Source organism: Pygocentrus nattereri, chromosome 1, assembly GCF_015220715.1.
Source record: "Pygocentrus nattereri isolate fPygNat1 chromosome 1, fPygNat1.pri, whole genome shotgun sequence".
Taxonomy (NCBI): Eukaryota; Metazoa; Chordata; class Actinopteri; order Characiformes; family Serrasalmidae; genus Pygocentrus; species Pygocentrus nattereri.
The window spans coordinates 45,870,163-45,897,344 of NC_051211.1; the positions used below are offsets into that span (position 1 = coordinate 45,870,163).

General features: G+C 40.3%; 1 protein-coding gene across 1 annotated transcript; it reads right to left on the minus strand.

The window, feature by feature from the left end:
• Nucleotides 1-1,744: 1,744 nt before the first annotated feature.
• Nucleotides 1,745-19,292, minus strand: LOC108412202 (scavenger receptor cysteine-rich type 1 protein M130-like). The gene is made up of 19 exons (XM_037538126.1): nucleotides 19,097-19,292; nucleotides 17,699-18,010; nucleotides 17,229-17,549; nucleotides 15,190-15,513; nucleotides 14,645-14,968; nucleotides 14,086-14,382; nucleotides 13,870-13,944; nucleotides 13,376-13,690; nucleotides 13,072-13,131; nucleotides 12,828-12,977; nucleotides 12,603-12,698; nucleotides 8,584-8,646; nucleotides 7,493-7,555; nucleotides 6,937-6,999; nucleotides 6,747-6,824; nucleotides 4,827-4,889; nucleotides 4,664-4,726; nucleotides 4,489-4,551; nucleotides 1,745-2,437 (listed from the first exon to the last, which is right to left on the minus strand). The coding sequence occupies exons 1-19, from the start codon at nucleotides 19,290-19,292 to the stop codon at nucleotides 2,319-2,321; spliced, it is 3,045 nt and encodes a 1,014-aa protein (XP_037394023.1). The 3' UTR covers nucleotides 1,745-2,318.
• Between the last annotated feature and the right edge of the window lie 7,890 nt (nucleotides 19,293-27,182).

Below are 27,182 nucleotides of genomic sequence, written 5' to 3' on the forward strand. Positions count from 1 at the left end.
TTCAAACCAGCCCACTCTACTGAAACTGCACTCATCGCATTTTCAGAGAAACTCCATGCAGCAAGGTCAGCTGGACTGTCATCAGTTCTGATTCTTCTCGACCTCTCTGCAGCCTTTGACACTGTCAATCACAAGATTCTTCTGTCTATCCTTTCTGGCCTTGGCATTTCAGGAACAGCATGGAAGTGGTTTGAGTCCTACCTAGAGGGGCGCTCCTACCAGGTAACATGGAGGGGCTCAACATCCACTCCATGCAACCTCTCCACTGGTGTTCCTCAAGGTTCAGTTCCTCTCCTATTTTCTGTCTATACCCGCTCACTCGGACATGTTATTTCTTCCCATGGCTTTTCATATCACTGCTATGCTGATGACACACAATTCATCCTTTCTTTTCCTCCTAATGACACACAGGTCTCGACTCGGATCGCAGCATGTCTGGCAGACGTTGCATCGTGGATGACAACCCACCACCTCAAGCTGAACCCAAGCAAGACGGAGATGCTTTACATCCCGGGATCTTCTGGTATTCGGTGTGATCTCTCAATTCCCTTTGAGAACACCCTGATTACTCCATCTACAGAAGCTCGTAGTCTTGGGGTAGTTGTAGATGACCAGCTCTCTTTCACGGACCATGTTGCTAACCTGACTCGGTCATGCAGATTTCTCCTTTACAACATCCGGAGAATTCGACCTTTTCTCTCTAGAGAGGCCACACAGGTACTCGTTCAGTCTTTAGTCATCTCTAGACTAGATTACTGTAACTCCCTTCTGGCTGGTCTTCCAATGCGTACCATCAGGCCCCTGCAACTGATCCAGAATGCTGCAGCTCGACTCATCTTCAACCTTCCTAAATTCAGCCATGTCACTCCACTGCTGCGTTCCCTTCACTGGCTTCCTGTAGCAGCTCACATCAGATATAAAACCCTGATGTTGGCCTACAAAGCCAAAAATGGTCCAGCTCCTTCCTACGTGAGATCAATGGTGAAAGCTAGAACCGTACCCAGAGACCTTCGTGCTTCAAGTACGGCTCGACTTGACCCACCATCTTGCAGATCACAAGGAAAACATGCCTCCAGACTGTTCTCTGTCCTGGCACCAAGGTGGTGGAATGAACTTCCCCTAAGTGTCTGAACAGCAGAATCACTTGCTGTCTTTAAATGACGTCTGAAGACCCATCTCTTTACACTACACTTATCTAATCACTAACACTGTCTATTAAAGATCTTCACCTCTTTTATTGTTCACTATATTACAAACTTTTTTTTCTCCAGCAGGTTTAATGTTGTGTAGACTCTGTGTGAGTTGTAGGTACTTTTCTACTTGTTGTATTTGTTTAGGTCTCAATGCATAGATAAATTCAGGTAGCAATTTAGAGCAAAGCTCTTTAAAATTATGTCGACCTTTATTAACATGAGATATTCTGAAGTAATGACAAGCACTTTTGTAAGTGCTCTGGATAAGAGCGTCTGCTAAATGCCATAAATGTAAATGTAAATGTAAATGGGTGTGTGTGGGTGTGTGTGTGTGTGTGTGTGTGTGTGTGTTTGTGTGTGTGTGTGTGATATGGCAATGGTAATGAGAACAATGAGGCATTGAATCACAAATTGTGAAGAGGATCCAACCTTAGAATCTGTTACAATTATTGCTTGTAACTGTAATGAAATTGTGCTAGAGTTTCCAGAAGTATAATCAATAATCTCCAAAATGTATTAATGTTTTTATTCAATAAACATAAGTGCTAAAATTATGAAAGACCATCAGCATTAACAATTGAACCCTACACTGTCCTTAGAGACCATATTAAAAATACATTTCATATATTCACAATATTAAAAACAAATATTCAATTATGAAAAACAGTATTAAAAAGAAACCAGTGAACATACCATTTTCACAGTGTAGCACAGTATTCAGTAGGTGATCAGTGCTTTATAATTGCTCTATAGACAGTTATGAGGTGCTGCATGATTTTAAATGGCAGCACTGAAAACAGAAAGCTGTCATACGTCATTTACAATGAAAATTAATTTTCCTTTAATTTCAGACATTCAACCAAAAATAATCATGTTGTTAAACTGTACTTAAAAATGAAGGTTTTCCTACCTTCATCACATCAGATACAGAATGTTTTCAAGAAGATAGAAAAGAGAATAAATAGATCAAAGTAAGATCATAAACATGCATATGAATATAACACTTGTTCCTAGCTGACTAGGGTTGGTAGAACTTATAGAAAATGTATAAAAAAGAAACATGTGAACTCTGTGTGGGGGGATGTTTAGCTGTGTATGTGTGGGGGGGTGATTTATGATAAAATCTTAAAATTTCTTGCGTTTGAAGAGGTTTGAATGTAATTTCCTGAGGAAAGACACTGGCTGTGTGCTCTCAGTTGCATGATTCATCTCTGCCTGAGGCTCCTCCTCCACATCCTCATAATCTGTAAAACAAGAAGAGCATTCAACTCTTTAAAATAATAACAAAAAACCCATGTCTTATAATTAATACATTCCTATAGTTAATATATTCCAAAAATGTCCAAAAGAGAACAGTAAAGGAGAGCAGAAAATGAAGCACTATGCAAGTCTATTTAACAAGTCTGACCAAGTTGTTCTTTAAAAGTTTATTTTCTATAATTCTTAAACACCATTACTAAAATGCTTAGAATGCTAAGTATGCTACAGAGCTGCCAGTGATTACTGAATGGTTTTAGTTCTGTCTGGTTCCCTTCCAGGTTAGTCTTTTTAATCCGGAGCTCTTCAGCTCTGCTCCTGGGTGTCCAATGTCCAGCACAGATTTCTTTGTTATGCAGTTTAGTGATTAAACACAGCTGATTCAGCTCATCTGTTAATGAGTTTAGTCAGTGTGTTTCAGTAGAGAAATCCAGTAGTGGACAGTAATGAAGTAAATGTAATTCATTACTGTACTTAAGTAGTTTTTTTGTGTGTATCTGTACTTAACTGAAGTTTTCCCATTTTGGGCGACTTTTTACTTTCACTCCACTACATTTCAAAGTCAAAAATCTTACTTTTTACTCCTGTACATTATGCAAAGTCATTCCTTTTAGTTTATGTGTGTATAAAAATGTAACATGTAAAACCAAAGAGGTGCAAAGCAAGAACACCAATCAGGGCACAGTGCACACTTTGTTCTGACCTGTTGGACCTACAGACCCAGTGCAAGCATATGGTTCAACGGCACCTACTCCTACATAAATGATGGAAGAAACTCCCAACTCTAATATAACTTTGTGTAAATAGACCACAATATAGAATTATGTACATATATGCAGTTGTGACTAATTTGTCTTTTTTTTCTGAATTTATACAAACATTAATTCATTTTATATTAAATTAGTTTTGGCTAGCTTATGTTTATGAACAGAGACCTACAGATGCAATATAGTACAGGAAACTTTGTTTTGTTAGTACAGGATTTGTGATCCTGAGTTTAAAGCAAGTTTTTATTAAACTTAAACTTGTTTCAATTTAAACAAGTTTTTATTTAAACAAATAAATCTTAAACTGAAACTTTGCTTGTTCGCAAAAAGTTATTTCAGAGCCACTAGGTTCTACCTAATGGAAATTGTTTGTCTTCAGTCTTTTGTGCTAATGATAATTTTAATAGACATCAGTCTCAGACTAATTAAAGGCATTCTATTAAAAGACTGGTTTACCAAGAGTGACACTGGAGTATTTTCACCTAAAATGAGTTAATGAAGCAAGAGTCTTGTCACAAAAGTGATAATAGGACATCAGTCTTTTAGTACTTTTACTTTCAATACTTTTACTTACAAATACTTTTGTACTTTTACTCAAGTGGAGGTCTAAAGGGAGGACTTCTACTTTTACTGGAGTAATATTTTACCATGGGTATCTTTACTTTAACTAAAGTGCATGACTGGAGAGATCACCAAACTGTGTTGGGCACTCCAGAACCAACACCTCTATGGGTCTATTGTGTGACCTTGAATAAAAGATACAACCAACAAAAACACAACCAACTTTAAGTGTCAGTCATCTGTATTGTCCTGTCGCTCTTAGAATACACTTAGACAGATATAGAGAGGACTTCTACACATCTGCACAAGTTCAGCCCTGTTTTTCTGTCTAGACCAGACCACTACAAACACAGTGATGCTTTGTTTGGGGGTTGCAGCATTTGTATGATTTCCCAATAGTTAAACACTGAAAATGCAGTGAGCCCCTAATGTGAACTCCAGTATTCTCCCAGCACATGCCATTTGTCCAGTCCATCTTATATAGAACTACATTAGAAGTGATGAATAAATATTTCTGCACTTATTTAAAGAGTGAATAAAGATGGTACTTGTTAGAAAAAGTGCAGCATTCTGCTCTACATCAAAATATTGAGGACACCGTTTATCATATACCATAGATATGCAAACTTGCATTCACGAGACTTCCTGTGTACTTTAATCACTTTCTTCATCCTTCTCATTAATATTCATGTGGAATGGTAGACACTCACCTTTTACCTCTCCTACGTCCTGTCCTGCAGTGATGACATCATCATAATTCTTTAGTGTGTCCACTATATCAACATGGGAAGATAAATGATAAAAATAAGAAAAAAAAACAAAACTTATGTTTTACCTGTTGATATTTCAGCTTTACATGGTTTGCCAATTTTAAGAAAAGCATACCTGTCATAATGTTGGAGTTTGGTCCAGCGGTAACAGCATCATCATTGTTTTCTGACATGTCTTCTGTGAAAATGTAGAGATAAAAATCATTAAATCAGCTTCAGTATCATCAGTGACTGTGTTCATGTTTGAGATTACAGTGTTGTTACATTACAAGTCAAACCTGTTACAACAGCTGAGCTCTGATCAGCAGTGATGACATCATCATAATTCTCTGCTACGTCCTCTACAACAAAACACAGAGACATTTAAAGGATATAAAATCATCATTTAGACAGCTGTATTTGTCAGGTATTTCAGACAATCATTCAGTGTAGAATTTTATGATTTTTGAAAATATAGAAAATATTTATTTTTGTAAAATTGAAATGTATAATACAATTAAATTGGGTCAGATTTTACAGGTATGATGAGCAAATGTTGTGGGCATTAGAATACCCTCCTGCACTTATGTGTCGACCACTGCTGTAAGGAACAGTGAAGCTCCACATATTACTCAAAAAAGTCACTACAAATACAGACCATGGCCGCAACTATAGCTGTGAGGACACCAAGGTCCAGACCTCGGCCGCAACTATAGCTGTGATGACACCAAGGTCCAGACCTCAGTAGATTAGAAGGATTTTTTTAAATGTCCTCCAATCATGAGATTAAACGTTGAAACAGAGCCCTTATTTTAATGTGGTAGTTTACTCAGGGGTGCAGCCACAGTATTACAGACCTACCCAAATGAGGACGGAATATTCATTATGCTGCATTTTTCAGGATAATGAACATTGATTTGTTTACTTTGAGCACTGTCACTGTATTTTGGCCAATCAAAATCTGGCAAGCTCTGCCTTAATTTCCTCCACCCTCAAATCACTGCTTAGTAACCACTGCTATCCAAAATTCTGTATGTTATCAGTGGCCATAATGTTCATAACTAGCGTCAGACATGACTGATTCTCAGCTGACCTCAGAGCAACTGTGGCTAGGCCATAGACTCAACTGCCCAATCTGTTTATCTCAGTAGGAGATGCTACGCTGCCCTGAACCCCAGAGTAACTTTGACTTCTTGAGTGTTCACTTATGTAGCACACATGCTATAGACTAACAAATAACATCACTATGGTAAAAATGTAGCTAGCTAGGTTATGAGTGCAATTAACACATTAAGATTGTACAGTTGTAAACCCTGCATTTCATTTTTTTGTTTGGACTGCTCGTAATGTTGCTGGCTAAATCAATCAGCTCTACTCTAGCTCTAGTAGATGCTCAGTTTAGGCTACAGGCTCCGTAGTCAGCAATGTAAGTGATTAGACGAGAAATTAAAGCTTCATTTTGTTACTCAAACATAACATACTACAACAGGCATGAGCAAGTTCACTAGTAACCAACATGTTGATGGTATAATATTATGTAGCTAACTTTATTAAGAAATCAGCAGGTACATTAGACTGTATTTTCTCTCATTAACTGTAGGAGTAGCTGCCTTTCTTGGTAGCTGGGGTTTGGTACAGACAGCCTTTTATAATGTATGTTTAATATGTGCTTTAATAATAATCAGTGAATACAGAGATGTGCGAGAGAGAGAGAGAGGGAGAGAGAGAGGGAGAGAGAGAGAGAGAGAGAGAGAGAGAGAGAGAGAGGGGTAAATAAAATCAATTGAAACTACTCACTACACTCACTTCATTGAGTGTAGCTTTCAACATATATTTTCAGCTAATCTTTCAAAATGAACATATAAATAAACCTATTTCCAGGTGCAAAATGTAAATAAAAACAAAATGCAATGATGTGCAAATCATTTAAACCCTATATTACATTGCAAATTGTCAAAAGACAGCAAATCAAATGTCGAAACTGAAACTTTTTATTCTTTTTTGAAAAATAAACACCTATTTTGATGCCAACAACATGTTCCAAAAAATTTGGAACAGGGGCAACAAAAGGCATGTCCAGATGGCCTGACTGCATGTCTTTGGACTGAGGGAGGATACTGGAGTATACAGAATATTAGATCATTCTAATTTCATAGCATTTGTTAAGCTTTTTAATCCCTCCAAAATTTGAAAAACAAAACCTGAAAACAGAAACACACCTGCTACACTATCAGAGATCTGTCCAGCAGTGATGACATCATCATAGCTCTCTGCTTCGTACTCTTTTGCTGATTCCCCTAAATCAAACAAAAGCAGACTCACTTTACAAACAGTGCAGTCATTTTTTAATATTGTGATTTAATTTAAACACAAATGAGATCAGATGAATAATTTAAAAAAGGGACTCACTTATCAGGCCACTGGTGGTGACATCATCATAATATTCTACATTTATGCCATTCAGAGACTTTGCTGCAAAAATTTAGCACTTTTAATTACATTTCACAATAAAATCCTTATTCAAAGATTCTTTAAAATAAAAATTTCAATGCGTGATTCCATTATGATTATGGAGTAAAGTGATATGATTATGGAAAGAATCATTTCCAACAGGCACTTCTGATCTAGAGATGAATCAAATCTTTAGAGAAATAAACTAATAAAGAGAATTTCAATCTGAAATAATTACTTTCCTCATAAATAATGTAGATGAATACTGTAGATGTATAGAGGGGTAGAACTAAAACTATTATCATTTAAAAAATAGTAAGTAAAAGGTCTCTAAAAATTGACATGAACTCATGTAACTGAGTAAATTTAACTGAATTAATGTAACTGGTTACTCCTCACCTGTGTATCAAATATTATATTTACTCTGGGTCTAAATGTTCTTGGCATAAAACAAACATGACTAAAAGGAACTTGACTAATAAACTTTAACACACACGTGTTCTGGTCCTCTTACCTGAGAGAAGCTCCTCATCCACATCCTCATATCCTGAATGCTGTTCTTCAGAGAGGACACTTCCTGTTAGAGGAGAGCAGAACAGACATCAAACACATTCAGAATGAAGAACCCCCACAATCCTCTGAGTGCTGTGGATCACTGTGAAGTGGGTGATTACAGGAAATCACATCAGTGCAGACAGTAGAGGGAGCTCTCAGACATAACACTATAACACAGACCAAACTTTAATAAGATAAAATATTAATAAAAGCCGATTTTAATATTATAATCTTATAATTAATCATTTCACCAGTCATATAATTTTAACAATTTCAGAACACTACATTTCAGTTGAGTTTTTTATGAGTTACATAATGAGATTAAAATAATTTTTACATGCATTTCTCAAAATTGACTTCTCAAAAGTCAAGAGTTTCTCAAAACTTTTCATACAGCTCTTTACGATCATACAGCTCAGATCATCTCACATCCTGGAGAGTCAGTCCAGCACAGTTTGCATATTTCTTTGCTCAAACACACTTGATTGAACTCACCTGTTAATTGTGAAGTTTAGTAGGTGTGTTTGAGTAGGGAAATGATCACACCGTGCTGGACGCCAGCTCTCCACAGTACTGGAACTGTGCACCTCTGCTTTATAATATGGCTAGAATTTTCTGAGCCTGCTGACCAAGAGAATCTGCACCACAACTGAGTCACTGAGAGACTTTAAGGCATGGTGTGAAGAGTTTTTACTTCATCAACACAGGAACTGTGTTTATATGTGTGTGTGTGTGTGTGTGTGTGTGTGTGTGTGTGTGTGTGTGTGTGTGTGTGTGTGTGTGTGTGAGACAGAGAGAGAGAGAGAGAGTTTTGTTTATTGTTGATTTTTGCATTTCTTACTGGTGTGAACCAGGTGTGGGTTTGTAAAAGGTGCTACATACATTAATCCCTTTACTATATTTATTATATATCAAATACTGGAATTACGATAAACAATTCTGTGTAACTGTGGCTTATATATAAATAAATGTAGTGATCATTTTTTTCAAATTTAAATTGTGATTTTAACATTTCTCATTGGACGGACACACGTGTTCTGGTCCTCTTACCTGAGAGAAGCTCCTCATCCACATCCTCATATCCTGAATGCTGCTCTTCAGAGAGGACATTTCCTGTTAGAGGAGAGCAGAACAGTCATCAGACACATTCAGAGTGAAGAACCCCCACAATCCTGATGTGCTGTGGATCACTGTGAAGCAGGTATTTACAGGAAATCACATCAGTGCAGACAGTAGAGGGAGCTCTCAGACATAACCCCCCCCCCCCCCCACACACACAAAAAAAGCCTTTATTAATTTTAACTGAGTTTAAAGTAACATAAGATTAATAAAATGTTTATAAATATTAATAAAATATTAATAAAATGTTTTATTAAATATTAATAAAAGCAGAATTTTTTATATATATATTAGATAATATTATAATCTTATGATTAATCATTTCACCAGTCAAATCATTTTAATCATTTCAGAACACTACATTTCAGTTTTTTATGAGTTACATAATGAGATTAAAATGATTTTTACATGCATTTCTCAATACTGACTTCTCAAAAGTCAAGACTTTCTCAAAACTCTTCACACAGCTCTTTACTATCAAACAGATCAGATCATCTCACATCCTGTGAGTATGCTGTGGATCATTGTGAAATAAAATCTGGTGACAAATTCATGGAAAATAAATTATTAAATGAGTGGAGAAACAAACTGAGTGTAGAAATGTCCAGACAGCTGTGCTGCACGATGCAATTAGGCAATGATCCTACCACACTCTGGTATGTAAAAAAAAAAAAAGTTGAACAGGCTCAGTTAACCTTGATTTTGGATCAAGATGTCCCTGATAGTTTGCTCCCTGACTTTTTTGGGGCACTGAGGGCAGCTTCAATCACAAAGACTTCTCACTGGCTAATGTTCCAGTAGGAACAGTGACTAAAGTCACATCTGCATTTAGATCTTTGGGAAAGTCATCAGTAAATAAGGCTGGACGTTCTGGTCAAAAGTATATATTCTGTGACCCTGATGCTCATGCATTGCTCATACGTAAAACAAAACTGAAGAGCAACTCATGTAATTAAATTCTATTCAACTTACACGATTATAGTCATGTTAAAATAAAAGACTAATAAAATAATAATATACTACAGTAATTTCACATTACCAGTCTGGAAAATGTATGACTGCTGAATGTATTTTCATTCTTCTGGTTATAATCTTACAGCTCTGAGGCTAAAAGGTTGTATATATGTATTTGCATGTCATTTTGACTTCTATTATCTTATTTTTGGAGATATTTATTTATTTATTGTTATTTGTTGAATGCTGCACTGATTGTTTTTGAACAGGCTGATTGTGATAGAGTGCAGTTGGTCTAGTGCTGGGTATCTCTAAGTTGATGTGTTAATGGCTTTAGCTTTGTGCTGTAAAGCTTTTTGTCATGTGTTCTTGCATTCATGGATTTTGCTTCATCTCATGCTCACAGTTCAGCTGAAGGTTCTCCACAAGAAAGAGTTAATAGCGCTCAGGTAGCTTTCGTGTGAACCATTAAAATGGAGGACATAAATAACAGTTATGGAAGCAATTAAGCTTATGATTTCAAGAACCTTCATTTTATCAGCTAGGTTATGGATGACCACTGGTAGAAAAGCAATAGGGGCTGTGGAAGAGCGGAGCTTTAGCATCAGCGACATTTTGTGAGTAGGGCAAGGCAGGAGTCCAGTATGAGACTGAGTTACATTGATTAATAATAGCACTGCCTGCACTTGGCACAGGCACAGCACGCTACTGCTCAATAACACAAACACTGGCTTACTCACTTACTTGCTCACTGACACCTCTGACTGACTGTCTTACTAACTCACAGACACCATCCGAAAAGTTGAAATAAGCTTCCTTTATTATCCTTAATACTTTCATTAATTTAGTTTACTCTGGTTTGACTGGACAAACAAATCTGTCAGTATATTTACAGCAATATTGGACTATAGATTAGACAAAAGTTTCATTTATCTATTGCACCGACTCACTGATTCATTTTCTCATATGTTTCTCTCTAACTGACCTGTTCACTTGGTCACTCACTCAGTCACTTGGTCATTTGATCACTTGGTCATTTGGTCATTTGGTCACTTGGTCACTTGGTCACTTGGTTATTTTATTACTCATCCAGTCACTCATTTGGTCATTCATATATCCACTTGGTCATTCGGTCATTCCCAATGCTTTGGTCACTCACTTGGTCACATGGTCTCTCGCATGATCACTCATATAGCTACTCACTTAGTCGGTCACTTAGACACTCAATTGGTCTCTGAGTCATTCTTAGGCAACTTATTTGATTATTCATTTCATCATTCCCTCACTTACTTGGTCATTCGGTCACTTGGTCATTCAGTCACTTGGTCACTCTGTCACTTGGTTACTTGATCATTTTATTACTCACCCAGTCACTCATTTGGTCATTCATACATCCACCTGGTCATTCGGTCATTTCCACTGCTTTGGTCACGCACTTGGTCACATGGTCTCTCGCTTGATCACTCATATAGTCAGTCACTTAGTCGGTCACTTAGACGCTCAACTGGTATCTGAGACATTCTCAAGCAACTTATTTGATTATTCATTTCGTCATTCCCTCACTCACTTGGTCACTTGGTCACATTCTTACTTGGACAGTCACTTGGTCGCTCACTAATCATTTACTTGCTCACTTGTTCATTCAGTCACTCACTTAGTCACTTGGTCACTCAATTGCTCATTCTATCACTTGATCACTCACTTGATCTCTCCATCACTTGGTCACTAACTGAGTATTGGCCAACTGTTCACACACTCGACCATTCAATTGGTCACTCATTCACTTGGTTGCTCACTCGGTCAATCACTCCATTACTTGTCTGCTACTAACTCATCACTTGGCCTTGATCATCATCTTGATCATTCATCAAGTCATTTGGTCACTTACTCATTTGATCCCTCTTTCGCTGACTCGGTCGCTCAATCTCTCACTGTGTCATGGGGACCATTGCTGGGTCATGGACTCTAACTCACTAACTCATTAGTTTACTCACTTGATCACTAATTAAATTACTCACCTGTTCTACTCACTCACTAAGCCATTTGGTCACTCACTCAGTCACTCATGTGCTATCACTAGCCCAATTAATCACTCATTTGGTCACTCACTCGGTCACTAACACATTCACTTGGTTATTCACTTGTCATCCATTTAGTAATTCTCTCACTATTGGCCTCATTCACTCAATAACTCAGTGACACACAGACAGAAACACACTAACATATAAACATGCACACAGTGATAATTACATGATCACCCCTCTCTCTCTCTCTCTCTCTCTCTCTCTCTCTCTCTCTCTCACTCACACACACACACACACACACACAGACAGAAAAACAAACATGCACACACAGTGACGATTACATGATTACCCCCCCTCCTCTCTCTCTCTCTCTCTCTCTCTCTCTCTCACTCACTCACTCACTCACACACACACACACATACAGACATACACAGACACAGACAGACAGAAACACAAACATGCACACACAGTGACGATTACATGATTACCCCCCCTCCTCTCTCTCTCTCTCTCTCTCTCTCTCTCTCCCTCACTCACTCACTCACACACACACACACACACACACACACACACACACACACACACACACACACACACACACACACTCACGCACCTGCAGATGTGTGCTTTCTCTATATGTACATATATGGAAGTTTTTCAGGAATTATACAGTTTAATTTTAACTGCCTGATAGATGCTTATCAGCAGAACTAACACACTGCACTACATGTAGAGCTACTCTAACTGCACATTTCATCTAATATACACTAAACTCTCATTTAACTGATTTACTGTTATTATCAAAACACTGAGAAATCTATATTAAAGGCACAATTGATTTGAGAACATTAAATAATGCTTTAATTACTGGGCATTACAGCATGCATTGGCATATAATTTATAATCTAAAATGTAAATATATTTTAATTTAACACAAAAATCCTCACATAAATCACTCCATATATCACTCACCTCTTCGAGTTGAGTCATTTTTTTTAGTGATGTATCTGCGGTCGATCTCCTCATAGACTGCCTCAGTCAGAGTCTTACGCCTCCTCCTAGAGAGCACTGTGAGGGAGACAGAGAGAAACATGGAGCCAGTTCAGTAGAAGAGAAGACTGATGACAGATTGAAGGACTAAAGATGTTAAGAGAATGTATAGAAAGTGGATTGTAGATGATCTCTGACTCTCTTTACCTCTCCTGAGCACTCTGTTCTGGTAAAACAGCACAACCAGAAGCACTAAGGCCAGGAAGAGCACTGCTCCCAAAACTAGGAGAGACACCGAATAAATGGATGCTGAAAGAGTTTGTGGAGGAGTGGTTGTTCTCTTCAGTGTCTGATCAACTGCAAATAAAAATACAGAACAGAAGCTTTATAGGGCACTGAACAACCTTTTCAAAAAGATTTAGAAAAATGACCTAAGAGATACAAATAGTACCTGTAGTGGTGAAGGTGATGGTTGGTGTTATGGGTGTAGTAGTAGGAGGCACTGATATATCTGTAAATACAGAAGTAATACATACAATTAACCAACAAAGCACAAATCACAAAAGCACTAAAGTGAAGTCATGTAAACTGGAAATTCTGTATCAGACGTCATAAGAACTGCATGTGTCAGACTAGCATTAGATGATATCTGCATCAATGCAGTCTTTCAAAGCAGCCTTGTATATGTTTTGATAGGCAAGTTAAACTGTCTTGATTGGACTCTACATCTCTAAAATCCAGGAGACTCTACTAACCTTTACAGGTGACTCCAGCATCCTGCCTGTGGGAGCACTCAGTGTGTTTCTTGAGGGAATGAGGACAGTCCCACAGGTGAATCTCATTCCCTCTACACTTCACTCTGTTCAGCCAGATAGGCCCTACACCAGCACCAAAGACAGCACTCCCATCAGCACTCAGCGCCGGCCCACAGCCCAGCTGCCTGCAGACAACCTGAGCATCACTGATGTCCCACAGATCATCACAGACAGACCCCCACTCAGTGTTATAAAACACCTCCAGCCTCCCAGAGCAGCTTCCATTTCCTCCCTTCAGCTTGAGAGGCAGGTGCTCTATATCACACACATCACACATGAGGAGATACAGAAACAGTGATTGTGCAGGACAGTCTCATGTTCATATATATATATATATATATATATATATATATATATATATATATATATACTCATTATTATTATTATTATGATTTTAATATGCAAATATACACAATTTGAATATATATCCTTACTTGAGCACTGTCTCTGATGGGGAGATGACAAGAAGCATTTCAGATGACTTCGCTGCACAAAATGATTTTCCTTTGCTGTGAATGTCAAAAAAAATTTTTTCATTTAGTTATTTACATAAATCTATTTTGATTTTACATTTTGTCACTTCAGAGTAAAACAGATTTTTTTAAAAATTCTGTTCATGTCAATATAGAAAACCTCCACAAACTCCCCACCTGAACAGGTAATTTTAGCGACCTCATTGCACTTATAATTTCCCCAGGGTGAAGATGGACAGTGCCACAGAGTGGAGTCATGTTTCCTACATTTCAGATCATCCAGCCAGTTAGGAGCTGATTCCACTCTTGCTTTGGCCCAGAACTCACTGCCAGTTCTCCCACAGTTCAACTCTTGACAGATCAAACTTGCTGTTTCTTCATCCATCCCATTTACACACACATTGCCCCAGGTTCCATTGTAGAACACTTCTAGATTCCCCTCACAGCCCTGAGTGAGTCTGAGCTCTTTAAACTCTGATGGGAAAAGAATCACTTTGCTTTAAGTCAATACTTTGCTACATTGTATTACTTCTAGAATTACCTATTATTAAATTATGCTACTTTAGAAGATTAGTGTTTTACCATTAATGTCTTTTGTACGAATTGTCTCTCAGTTTGTATATGAGTAGTTTAAAATGTGGTGTATGTATCCTTCTAACATTTGCAAAGACTGTGTAACTTTGTCAGCTACAGCTGGCCTAATATTTCAAGTACAACAGCATTTAACACATTTTACCAGAACACACGACTCCTACATCCTTCCTGTGTTCACAATCATCCTCTCCAGACAGCTGAAATCTGCAGTTCAACAGGGACGTCTCACTCCCTTCACACTCCACCAGCCATATGGATCCAGTTCCAGGTCCAAACCGGGCTGGTACTGGAGCACTGAGGGCCACTCCACACTGCAGCTGTCTGCACACCACCTGCGCATCCTTAATCTCCCACAATTCATCACTCACTGTCCCCCACGAGCCACTGTGGAAAACCTCCAGCCTTCCTGCACAGTCTCCCCCAGAACCAACCAGCCTGATGGAGCTTTGAGCTGGATTAAACTTACCTACACACACACACACACACACACAAACAGTTCACCCTAAAATTATTTATACGTTTCAGCTGTTTTAGGATGAGAACAACATATTACACTTTGTTTTACTACAAGAAGGAAATAAATTTCCTGATGGTGAGATGAACAATAAATATTACAATGTATTTTGGTGAGAATTATTTGAGGAAGATTCTTAGCAACTTTAAATATGTAACTGCTGTAATTCCTACCAGAGCAGGAGACTGAGAGCTGTTCTCTGGAGCTACAGTTAACTGCTTGTGCGCTACTGCAGTTCCCCAGATGAGCTTCACTCCCAGAACAATTGAAACCTGTCACACACATGTGTCTGTCTTCAGGACGGGATTTAGAGGAGCTGGAGAAGCTGATCACAGAGCCACAGCCCAGCTGTCTGCAGACCACAGAGGCCTCAGACTCACTCCAGGAGTCCAGCAGAACTCTCCTCCAGTCCTGCATGAAGTAAACCTCCACCTCCCCCTCACACTCCATCCCTCCAGACAACCTCACTCGCCCCTCCTGAAATGCCAGAGAGGAACCTAAAGAGGAAAAATATAATAAAGTGTATATTTTTTATTTTTACTACAGATGCAAGAGACCTAGTTAAAGACTTTTTTTTTAAGAATAACAGAGTTTTCGTGAAGTACAACCCTAATTCCAATGAAGTTGGGACATTGTGTAAAACATAAATAAAAGCAGAATACGATGATTTGCAAATCCTTTTCAACCTACATTCAATTGAATACACTACAAAGACAAGATATTTAATGTTCAAATAGATAAACTTTATTGTTTTTTGCAAATATTCAATCATTTTGAATTTGATGCCTGCAACACATTCCAAAGAAGTTGGGACAGGGGCAACAAAAGACTGGGAAAGTTGAGGAATGCTCAAAAAGCACCTGTTTGGAACATTCCACAGATGAGCAGGTTAATTGGAAACAGGTGAGTGTCATGATTGGGTATAAAGGGAGCATCCCTGAAAGGCTCAGTCATTCACAAGCAAGGATGGGCGAGGTTCACCATTTTGTGAACAACATTGTTGAGAACAATGTTTCTCAACGTGCAATTGCAAGGAATTTAAGGGTTTCATCATCTACAGTCCATAATATCATCAAAAGATTCAGAGAATCTGGAGGAATCTCTGCAAGTAAGCGGCAAGGCAGAAAACCAACATTGAATGCCTGTGACCTTCGATCCCTCAGGCAGCACTGCATTAAAAACCGATATCATTCTGTAACTGATATTACCACATGGGCTCAGGAACACTTCAGAAAACCATCGTCAGTGAACACAGTTCGTCGCTCCATCTACAAGTGAAAGTTAAAACTCTGCCATGCAAAACGAAAGCCATATATCAACAACACCCAGAAATGCCGCCGGCTTCTCTGGGCCCGAGCTCATCTGAGATGGATTGACACAAAGTGGAAAAGTGTCCTGTGGTCTGACGAGTCCACATTTCAAATTGGTTTTGGAAATCAGGGACGTCATGTCCTCCGGGCCAAAAGAGGAAAAGGACTGTCTGGATTGTTATCAGCGCAAAGTTCAAATGCCAGCATCTCTGATGGTGTGGGGGTGTGTTAGTGCCCATGGCATGGGTAACTTGCACATCTGTGAAGGCACCATTAATGCTGAAAGGTACATACAGGTTTTGGAGCAACATATGCTGCCACCCAAGCAGCGTCTTTTTCAGGGACGTCCTGCTTATTTCAGCAAGACAATGCCAAGCCACATTCTGCACGTGTTACAACAGCGTGGCTTTGTAGTAAAAGAGTACGGATACTAGACTGGCCTGCCTGCAGTCCAGACCTGTCTCCCATTGAAAATGTGTGGCGCATTATGAAGCACAAAATACAACAACGGAGACCCCGGACTGTTGAGCAGCTGAAGTTGTACATCAAGCAAGAATGGGAAAGAATTCCACCCACAAAGCTTCAACAATTAGTGTCCTCAGTTCCCAAACGCTTATTGAATGTTGTTAAAAGGAAAGGTGATGTAACACAGTGGTAAACATGCCCCTGTCCCAACTTCTTTGGAACGTGTTGCAGGCATCAAATTAAAAATGTGAACAGTGAACATTTGCAAAAAACAATAAAGTTTATCCATTTGAACATTAAATATCTTGTCTTTGTAGTGTATTCAATTGAATATAGGTTGAAAAGGATTTGAAAATCATCATATTCTGTTTTTATGTATGTTTTACACAACGTCCCAACTTAACTGGAATTGGGGTTGTACATTAGGAGCAACTCACCACTGCAGATGACGCCAGCATCCTGTTTATGAGAGCATGCAGTTCGACTCCATGATGAAATGGGACATTTTGACAGGTGCGTTTCGTTCCCCTGACAATCAAACACATCAGCCCAGATCTGGCCACTCCCCTCCCCAAACCAGTCTGACCCCAACACAGCCACAGCACTCCCACAGTTCAGCTGACCACAGAGGACACTGGCAGCTCTCATATCCCAGCTTACATCACACACTGAGCCCCATTCACTGAAGTACTGGAGCTCCACTCTACCAGAACAGTTAGAAGAGTCAGAGCCACTCACCAGTCGAGCCTGAGTATGACCTAAACATGGAGTTGAGAGTTTAATGATGTGCAGCAACTTGCCAGCTTGAAGATGAACAAATACAACTCATTGCTCTTTTAATTTCACATGTATTGAACTGATTAGAATGCAGTCTTTATTAATGACATATTAATGACTGATACTTAACCAGTGCATGTTATTCCCACGTCGTAGTCATGGGTGCAGATATTTTTGCTTGTGGAACTTTTTTTACAGGAGTAAAGATGAGATTCATTCCCTTCACATTGAAACTCCTCAGACCACACCTGACCGTCCCCTCTGCCAAAAGCACCTGCTCCCAGCACCTCCACAGGAAGCCCACAGCCCAGCTCTCGACACACAACCTCTGCATCCTGCTCGTCAAAGTCAGCATCACACACCGTGTGCCATTTATTGTCTTTAGGTACTTCTAGTCGTCCAGAACATTCATGAGGACCAGCAGTGAGTCTAGGTTTGTCACCTATTCATTAGAATTTTAGAAACATAAATATCAGAGTAAAACATGAATACTTCATATTTTTATGTGAAAATAGTAAAAAAAGAAACAGTAAAAAAGAAACAGGTACATTATAAAAATACAATGTTTACATTCAGATACAAACTCCTTTTCTTTCACCAAAATGAGCTATTTTAATGATGAATATGTCACATAAAACATGTAGATTTAAAGAGATTTTATTTGGGGGTTGAGGGGGTGGGTCCACTGCCAGTTGTTACAGCTAAACCTCTTGTCTGTTACAGTTAACCCTCCCATGGTCATTTTCAGCGGAATTGCACATGAAGTTTGGTGCTTGAAGTTTGTTTGTATATGTCGCTTGCATAAAAACATGATTATTCCAACTTAACTATTTTTAAAGTTATTAAAACATGTGTTAGGTTGTGGTTTTATTGATAGGACTGAGATATGCAGCATAATCTGGTATTTACTCTGGATTTCCACACCAGATTCTACAGTATTAGACTGATCTGATCTTATCAGACTTAAAACTCTTTATTCTCGCTTGTTGCTCCGTAAAATTCTGCAGTTTGACCAGCTATAAATCTCACTGTTGAAAACCTTAATCTGAGAGGTTTAATCTAACAGTTTGTTTCACTTCACTTGTGTGATTTCTGTCTTCAGCAGTTTTCAATGATGTATTCAAAATGTTATTATGTATAAATAATCATTATGTGTTTTGCTAAAAGTGAGAGTGACTGTTTCTGTGAGGCACAATATTTAAGACACCTATAATCTCTCATTCAGTTTCAGGAAATAATTAAGTTTTTGTGTTTGTGTGTTAAGTTAAAAAGGTTTGTTGAAATATGTTTTTCCTCTTTTCTTTATTTATCAAAACCTATTTAATTGAAACACATAATCCAAAAGTAAAGGAAGGTGATCAGATTACATTACTTTAATATAGGAAACCTTTGGGTTAGGTTACAATTATATTTTTAAAAGGCCATCAGTAATCTGAAACAGAGTAGATTTTGAATGTAACCCCTGAAGTCAACTAGCAACATAGAGTCATGAAGGTTAAAATGCATTTTAATATAAATCACAACTTACCTGAACATTCGACTCCAGCAACTGGTGTAGTACAATACTGATAAGATGTATCAGTAAAACAGTTCTTCAGTGAAGACTCTGATCCGCTACAGTCTGCATATCCCATCATCACTGATTCTGATACTGATCCAAAACTCACAGTGCGTAGAGCGTTCATACAGCCCAGCTCTTTACACACCACTGCAGCATCAGTCATATCCCACTCTAAAATACAAACTTCTTTCCACTGTCCTCCATCATTAACCTCCACTCTCCCAGCACAGCGACTCTCACCACCCACCAACCTCACACTGGCTGTACAGCAGAGAGAGAGCGAGAGAGAGCGAGAGAGAGAGAGAGAGAGAGAGAGAGAGAGAGAGAGAGTGAGGACTTTGATGTTTTTTTAATGAATAAATTATTAATAAATTAATAAATTAATAAATATTATTTTGAAATCTTCAAACATTTTAGTAAAATTTTAATACAGAGTGGAGTTACAGTGAAATGATTGGTTTTAATGTAATGTGGTCATTTTAAACGTGGATGTCTATTGAACAGTTAAAATATTACACAAAAACAATATTCCAGCTTCTAAACTGCACTTTTAAACATATTGGTATATAGTATCACATTCAATATTTCATACTCTGAAACTCATACCAGTGTTTCTTTCTTCTTATTTACCTGCCTTATTAACCCACTCATCTGACTGTTACCTCACATATCACTTTCTTTGCCACTATACCCCTTACCTGCCGCTGCACTCAGCACTTTAACTTAAGACACATACTTTGCACAATGTTACAGGTATGACTGTGTGTGTGTGTGTGTGTGTGTGTGTGTGTGTGTGTGTGTATATATGAGTGAGTGATTGTAGTAATGTATGTTTTATTTTATTTTATTTTGATTTTATTTTATGTAAATGTTTGTCTGATGCTGTGCACTTTGTGCTCCTGTAACCAAAACCTAATTCCCTGTATGTATACCAGGAAAATAAAGCTTGATTCTGATTCTGGTAGGATTTATGAAACCAATTACAACAAAATACTTACAAAGTGAATACTTACCAGCTGTGGTGAATGTTATTGTGGAGGACAGGAAAATGAGAGCCACACAGCTGTCCATCTCACTCTGACCTGCACACAGTCCGTTCAACTCAGCAGCAGAACAAGCTTCACCTCCACTCCCCCAGAGAGACTGAAGAAACTGGGAGAGAGAGAGAGAGAGAGAGAGAGAGAGAGAGAGAGAGAGAGAGGGGTGGCCCCGACAGCCGCCAATCACACTCACTATGACCTTATTAGAAAGAGGAGAGGAAATCATCAAACATTTTCAGAGACAAATCAGAGGAGGCGTTTTTTTCTTTCTCCATATTTATCAAAAGAGCGTCAGCGCTGATGAACAGAACTCCACCTCCGTCTCTAGAGGTATGTGTGTGTGTGTGTTTGAGGAGAGACACTCGCAGCAGTGTGGTGAGAAACACACCAACATACAGGAGACTGACTTCAGAGAGAGGAAACACTCCAGTGTAATACAGCATTAATGCACCTGCAGAGAGCTGATCCACACACTGATAACCAGCTCACACACACACACCACACACACACACACACACACACGCACACACACTCACAAACACACATAGAACAACTTATAAAGACTGATAATTCAAACAAATAAATAAAACACACACAAACACATACACACAGTTAAAATACAGATAAAAAATAGTTTATCTTTCAGAAAAGTAAAGAAATGCTATTCAAAGATTTTATTGTACTGATCTGAATTAGTGAATATTCTGCATTTTAATGAATTTGCGGTATTAAAAGAACAGTATAACAAAATCATGATAAGTTGATAAGTAAAAATTAAAGAATACAACATAATTTAGTAAATTTCTTTACAATTCATTACAGTCTATCACAGTCATTTAATTTACCATTTTTATACATGTAACTGCAGTTCAGTTCTTACAGAAACGTTGCCTGGATCACTGTTGTGTGGGTCATCTTTTATTACTGCGCTGGAAAGTTACCCTGATAGTGTCTCATTATACTGTACTACCCTGTATTGTATAATGACAAAGTTGAATTGAATTGAATTGTAATGTATTTTATTCTCCACATGATGGCAGCAGAGGATTAATAATCATTCAATGTAGTAAAATTGAGCTTAAAGCTGTCAAGCACATTTTCACTGAACTGATCAGCTGAGGTCAATTCTGGTGTCCCAATATGACTTCAGTTTTATCTCATAAATAAATAAATAAATAAATAAACAAACAAATAAATAAAATGTATAAATATTTCATGCCACTTACATTTCCTCTTCACTTCAACTACAGCATTAAGTACCTCTATTCACATTAATGTTCTATAGATGTAATGACACAGGACTGTGGAAGTGAAATATAACATAAATGTATGAGAATTTATGATATATAGACATATACTGTGATTTTTACTCTAAAATAAATAAGAAAATAATAATATTAATAATAATAATGATAATAATATCATCCCCGATGCATGTTACTAATAAACATTGCTAGAATCCATTATTCATTAATATCTTTAATCATTAATAATGTTTTTCTGAAGCTCAGTTTACATTCACAGTTTTAGATGAAAGATGTTACAGCAGTTGTGAGGGACCTGTCTCATACGGCTGCTTCTTGGACTTGAAAGAAACTTTTGCCTTGTGCTGTGTGTAAAGATCTTAATAAAGATATCAAACTCATCTGTATGTCATGCATTTGACTGTGAAGCAGATCACTGCCATCTAGCGGATTATAAATATGATTCTTAATTAGTATTGATTGGTGATGCACGCAAAACTCAGTTCATCGGGGCATTAGACTAATTACTTCTTCTTCTTTCGGCTGCTCCCTTTAGGGGTCGCCACAGCGGATCATCTGCTTCCATCTTGCCCTATCCATTGCCTCCTCTACTTTCACACCAACCATCTCCATGTCCACCTTAACTACATCCAAAAACCTTCTCTGAGGTCTACCTCTTCTCCTTCTACCCGGCAGCTCCCAGACATATGGCATACTGAGGTTTACTATTCAAGAAGGGGGCAGTCATGGACTGGAGCTTAGGGATCCAGCCTCGTGACCGGACGGTTGCCGGTTCGATCTCCAGGGCTGACAGCACATGACTGAGGTGTTCTTGAGCAAGACACCTAACCCCCAACTGCTCCCCGGGCGCTGCGGATTGGGCTGCCCACCACTCTGGGCAAGTGTGCTCACTGCCCCCTAGTGTGTGTGTGCTCACTAGTGTGTATGTGGTGGTTCACTTCACAGATGGGTTAAATGCGGAGGTGGAATTTCCACGTTGTGGGACTAATAAGGGTCACTTAATCTTAATTAATCTAAGAAATACACAGACTACAATGCAAACTGGTTATTCTTAGGTTATGAAAGCATGTGAAACTTGCCTATACAAAGAATTCAATATAGTTTTGCTTTTATCAGTCTTTACAACAGTTTATTTCTTTTAAAATTTGCAGTTGGAGATTAGAAACAATCATTGTGAAAATCAAAATTCAGAGCACATGCTTCAAAGTCCTCTCCTTGGATCACCACCTTATCGTGGTGGAGGGGTTTGCGTGCTTGAATGATCTTAGGAGCTATGTTGTCTGGAGCAAAAGCTCCTGGTAGGATCTCCCATGGCAAACTGGTCCTAGGTGACAGGTCAGACAAAGTGTGATCCATAATAACCCCTATGAAGACACAAAAACAGGACTTGTGTACCCTGCCCGGAACAGGGTTACCAGGGTCCCACCCTGGAGCCAGGCCTGGGGGAGGGGCTCGCCAGCGAGCGTCTGGTGGCCGGGCATTTACTCATGGTGCCCGGCCGGGCCCAGCCCGAAGGAGTTACATGAGTCCCCCCTCCCATCGACCCACCACCAATGGGAGGGGCAGTAGTAGGGGTTCGGTGCGTTGTGGATCGGGCAGTGTCCGAAGGCGTGGGCCTTGGCGTTCTGATCCTCGGTTGCTGAAACTGGCTTTTGGAACTTGGAACGTTACCTCACTGGCGGGGAAGGAGCCTGAGTTGGTGCGCGAAGTTGAGAGATACCGGCTAGATATAGTCGGGCTCACCTCAACACACAGCTTGGGCTCTGGGTCCAATCTCCTTGAGAGGGGCTGGACTTTATTCCTTTCTGGAGTTGCCCATGGTGAGAGGCGACGGGCAGGTGTGGGCTTTCTCATAGCCCCTCGACTCGGTGCCTGTATGTTGGGGTTTTCTCCGGTGGACGAGAGGGTAGCTTCCCTACGCCTTCGGGTTGGGGAACGGGTCCTGACTGTTGTCTGTGCTTATGCACCGAACAGCAGTTCAGAGTACCCAGCCTTCTTAGAGTCCTTGGGAAGGGTGCTTGAGAGTGCTCCTCCTGGAGACTCTATTGTCCTACTGGGGGACTTCAACGCTCACGTGGGCAATGACAGTGAGACCTGGAGGGGTGTGATTGGGAGGAATGGCCTCTCTGATCTGAACCCGAGTGGTGTTCAGTTTTTGGACTTCTGTGCAAACCACAGTTTGTCCATCACGAACACCATGTTTGAACACAAGGATGTCCATAAGTGCACATGGCACCAGGACACCCTAGGCCGCAGTTCAATGATTGACTTTGTAGTCGTGTCATCGGACTTGCGGCCATGTGTTTTGGACACTCAGGTAAAGAGAGGAGCTGAGCTGTCAACTGATCACCACCTGGTGGTGAGTTGGATCAGGTGGTGGGGGAAGATGCCGGTCAGACCAGGCAAGCCCAAACGCATAGTGAGGGTTTGCTGGGAACGTCTAGCAGAAGAACCTGTCAGATTGATCTTCAACTCACACCTCCGTCAGAACTTTGACCAGATATCGGGGGAGGTGGGGGACATTGACTCAGAATGGGCCATGTTCCGTTCCTCCATTGCTGAAGCGGCTGACTGTAGCTGTGGCAGCAAGGTAGTTGGTGCCTGTCGGGGCGGTAATCCTCGAACCCGGTGGTGGACACCCCAGGTGAGAGATGCCGTCAAGCTGAAGAAGGAGTCCTACCGGGCATGGTTGGCCTGTGGGACACCAGAGGCAGCTGGCAGGTATCGACAGGCCAAGCGATCTGCGGCTTCAGTTGTTGCCAAGGCAAAAACCCGTGTATGGGAGGAGTTTGGTGAGGCCTTGGAAAGTGACTTTAAGTCAGCTCCGAAAAGATTCTGGCAAACCGTCAGGCGACTCAGAAGGGGAAAGCAGTGTGCCACTAGCACTGTATATAGTGGAGATGGTGTGCTGCTGACTTCGACTGAAGACGTCATTGGGCGGTGGAAGGAATACTTTGAGGACCTTCTCAATCCCACCGACACGTTCTCCAGTGAGGAGGCTGAGTCTGGGGACATGGGAATAGGCTTGTCCATTACTGAGGCCGAAGTCGCTAAGGTAGTTAAGAAGCTCCTTGGTGGCAAGGCTCCAGGAGTGGATGAGATCCGCCCTGAGTTCCTCAAGGCTCTGGATGTTGTGGGGCTGTCTTGGCTGACACGCCTTTTCAACATTGCGTGGACATCAGGGGCGGTGCCACTGGATTGGCAGACTGGGGTGGTGGTGCCTCTTTTTAAAAAAGGGGACGTAGATCGACCGGTAAATCGAGAGCCTTGCCTTATGGCTCAGCTCTTTCTTTACGGAGGGTGTGTTCCAACTACAGGGGAATCACACTCCTCAGCCTCCCTGGCAAGGTATATGCAGGGGTACTGGAGGAGAGAGTCCGGCTTATAGTCGAACCTCGGATCCAGGAGGAACAGTGCGGGTTCTGCCCTGGTCGTGGAACACTGGACCAACTCTTCACCCTCTCCAGGATTCTGGAGGGTTCATGGGAGTTTGCCCAACCAGTCCACATGTGCTTTGTGGATCTGGAGAAGGCATTCGACTGTGTTCCCCGGGGTATTCTGTGGGAGGTGCTTCGGGAGTACGGGGTACATGGCTCTTTGCTACGAGCCATTCAGGCCCTGTACAAACAAAGCTGGAGTTTGGTTCGCATAGCCGGCAGTAAGTCAGACTCGTTCCCAGTGAGAGTTGGACTCCGTCAGGGCTGCCCTTTGTCACTGATTCTATTCATAATTTTTATGGATAGAATTTCTAGGCGCAGTCAAGGGATGGAGGGTGTCCGGTTTGGTGACCTCAGGGTCACATCACTGCTGTTTGCAGATGATGTGGTCCTATTGGGGACATCAGGCCGCGAACTTCAGCTTTCGCTGGATCGGTTTGCAGCCGAGTGTGAAGCGGCTGGGATGAGAATCAGTACCTCTAAATCCGAGACCATGGTTCTCAGGCGGAAAAGGGTGGAGAGCCCTCTCTGGGTCGGGGTTAGGCTCTTGCCTCAAGTGGAGGAGTTCAAGTATCTCGGGGTCTTGTTCACGAGTGATGGTACAAGGGAGCGGGAGATTGACAGGCGGATTGGTGCTGGGTCAGCAGTGATGCGGGCTCTTTACCGGTCTGTTGTGGTAAAGAAAGAGCTGAGCCATAAGGCAAGGCTCTCGATTTACCGGTCGATCTACGTTCCCACCCTCACCTATGGTCTTGAGCTTTGGGTAATGACCGAAAGAATAAGATTGCGAATACAAGCGGCCGAAATGAGTTTCCTCCGCAGGGTGTCTGGACTCTCCTTTAGAGATAGGGTGAGAAGTTCAGTCATCCGGGAGGGACTCGGAGTAGAGCCGCTGCTTCTTCACGTCGAGAGGAGCCAGCTGAGGTGGTTCGGGCATCTGGTTAGGATGCCTCCTGGACGCCTCCCTCGGGAGGTGTCACAGGCGAGTCCACCTGGGAGGAGACCCCGGGGAAGACCCAGGACACGCTGGCGTGACTATATCGCCCAGCTGGCCTGGGAGCGCCTCGGAATCCCCCTTGGAGAGCTGGTGGAAGTGGCTGGGGAAAGGGAGGTCTGGGCTTCATTGCTTAGGATGCTGCCCCCGCGACCCGAACCCCGGACAAGCGGAAGATAATGGATGGATGGATGGATGGATGGATGCTTCAAAGTTGCAGCTGAAACCCTCCACCCGAATATTCTGCTGTTATTAGTTAACCCATTTAACCAGATTTAATCTCATCTCAGCCCTTATTGACTAAGCTTTCTAAAATATTTTTATTACCAAGCAAAGCTGTGTAAGTACACTAATCATTTTCATGACAGAGATGAGTTCGTCTTCTTCTATACAGAAAGTAATCAGTAGGATGGAACCTGTTAATATTTTAGTAAATCAATCATGAACTTCAGTACTGTTCAGTTATTTATTTATAAAGTGACTGTTCATTCAGTTCATTCAATGTTCATTCAGATTTTAAAGAGTTTTAACATCAGGATATTAGAAAAAATCTGTGCTTTTGTTATATATGTAGGTATCATGTAAGAGCCCATGCTTTCATCTTGCTGCTATAGTCTCTTTGTCTGCCGGGCTCGTGTGCAGCAACTGGCTGCATGTTCATCTCAGCACCTACAATGCAGAGCAGAGTGTTCAGCAGAAAACCTTCATAATGTGCTTGATCTGTCTGCTGTATCAGTCATCACAGACACTGTTGAGTAATATCTTCAAGTCGACTTTCTTATTTATCTCTTTATTTTATTGTATATGTCATCTCCCGTGTGTGGACCGCTGCCTTCTCATGATAAAACGGTTCAAACAAGCTTATGAAGCAGTTTGAGTCTTCATTTCAGACGAGTTTATTTTATGAATGAAACTTAAAGAGAACAACAAATCACTTCGTTTGTAATCATAAACATCACTTATTGCTCCTTTAAAAGATGATGTAAAAATTCTTTTACAATGAAAATCCACAGCACTAAACAGTCCTTATCTGATTTATTCAAAGAACAAGTTTATATTTAAAACACAAAAAACTTAAAAGGAAAAAAAACAAAAAGGAAAAACTCTGAAACCTTAGAAAATCCCATCGTTGTACTCTGAGTCTTTATACTCTGTGCACAATGATCAGCTCAGAGAAGAGAGGAGTACAGAATTAACACATCACAGCAACAGATTCAATACTTAAATCATAAGAAACTCCAGATACAGAGTTTAACATGCTGTCTTTATTATTCCTGTGTGGAAAATATTGGAATAAGAGAGATTTCATTTTTAAAC

Coding starts and splice junctions, on each gene's coding strand:
- LOC108412202 (XM_037538126.1), bottom strand. CDS start 19,292: ATGACTGATGCTGCAGTGGTGTGTAAAGAGCTGGGCTGTATGAACGCT. Junction 17,550..17,698: donor CGTGGGAATAACATGCACTG/GTTAAGTATCAG, acceptor CTCCATGTTTAG/GTCATACTCAGGCTCGACTG. Junction 4,890..6,746: donor GATCTCTGATAGTGTAGCAG/GTGTGTTTCTGT, acceptor GTTTTGTTGTAG/AGGACGTAGCAGAGAATTAT.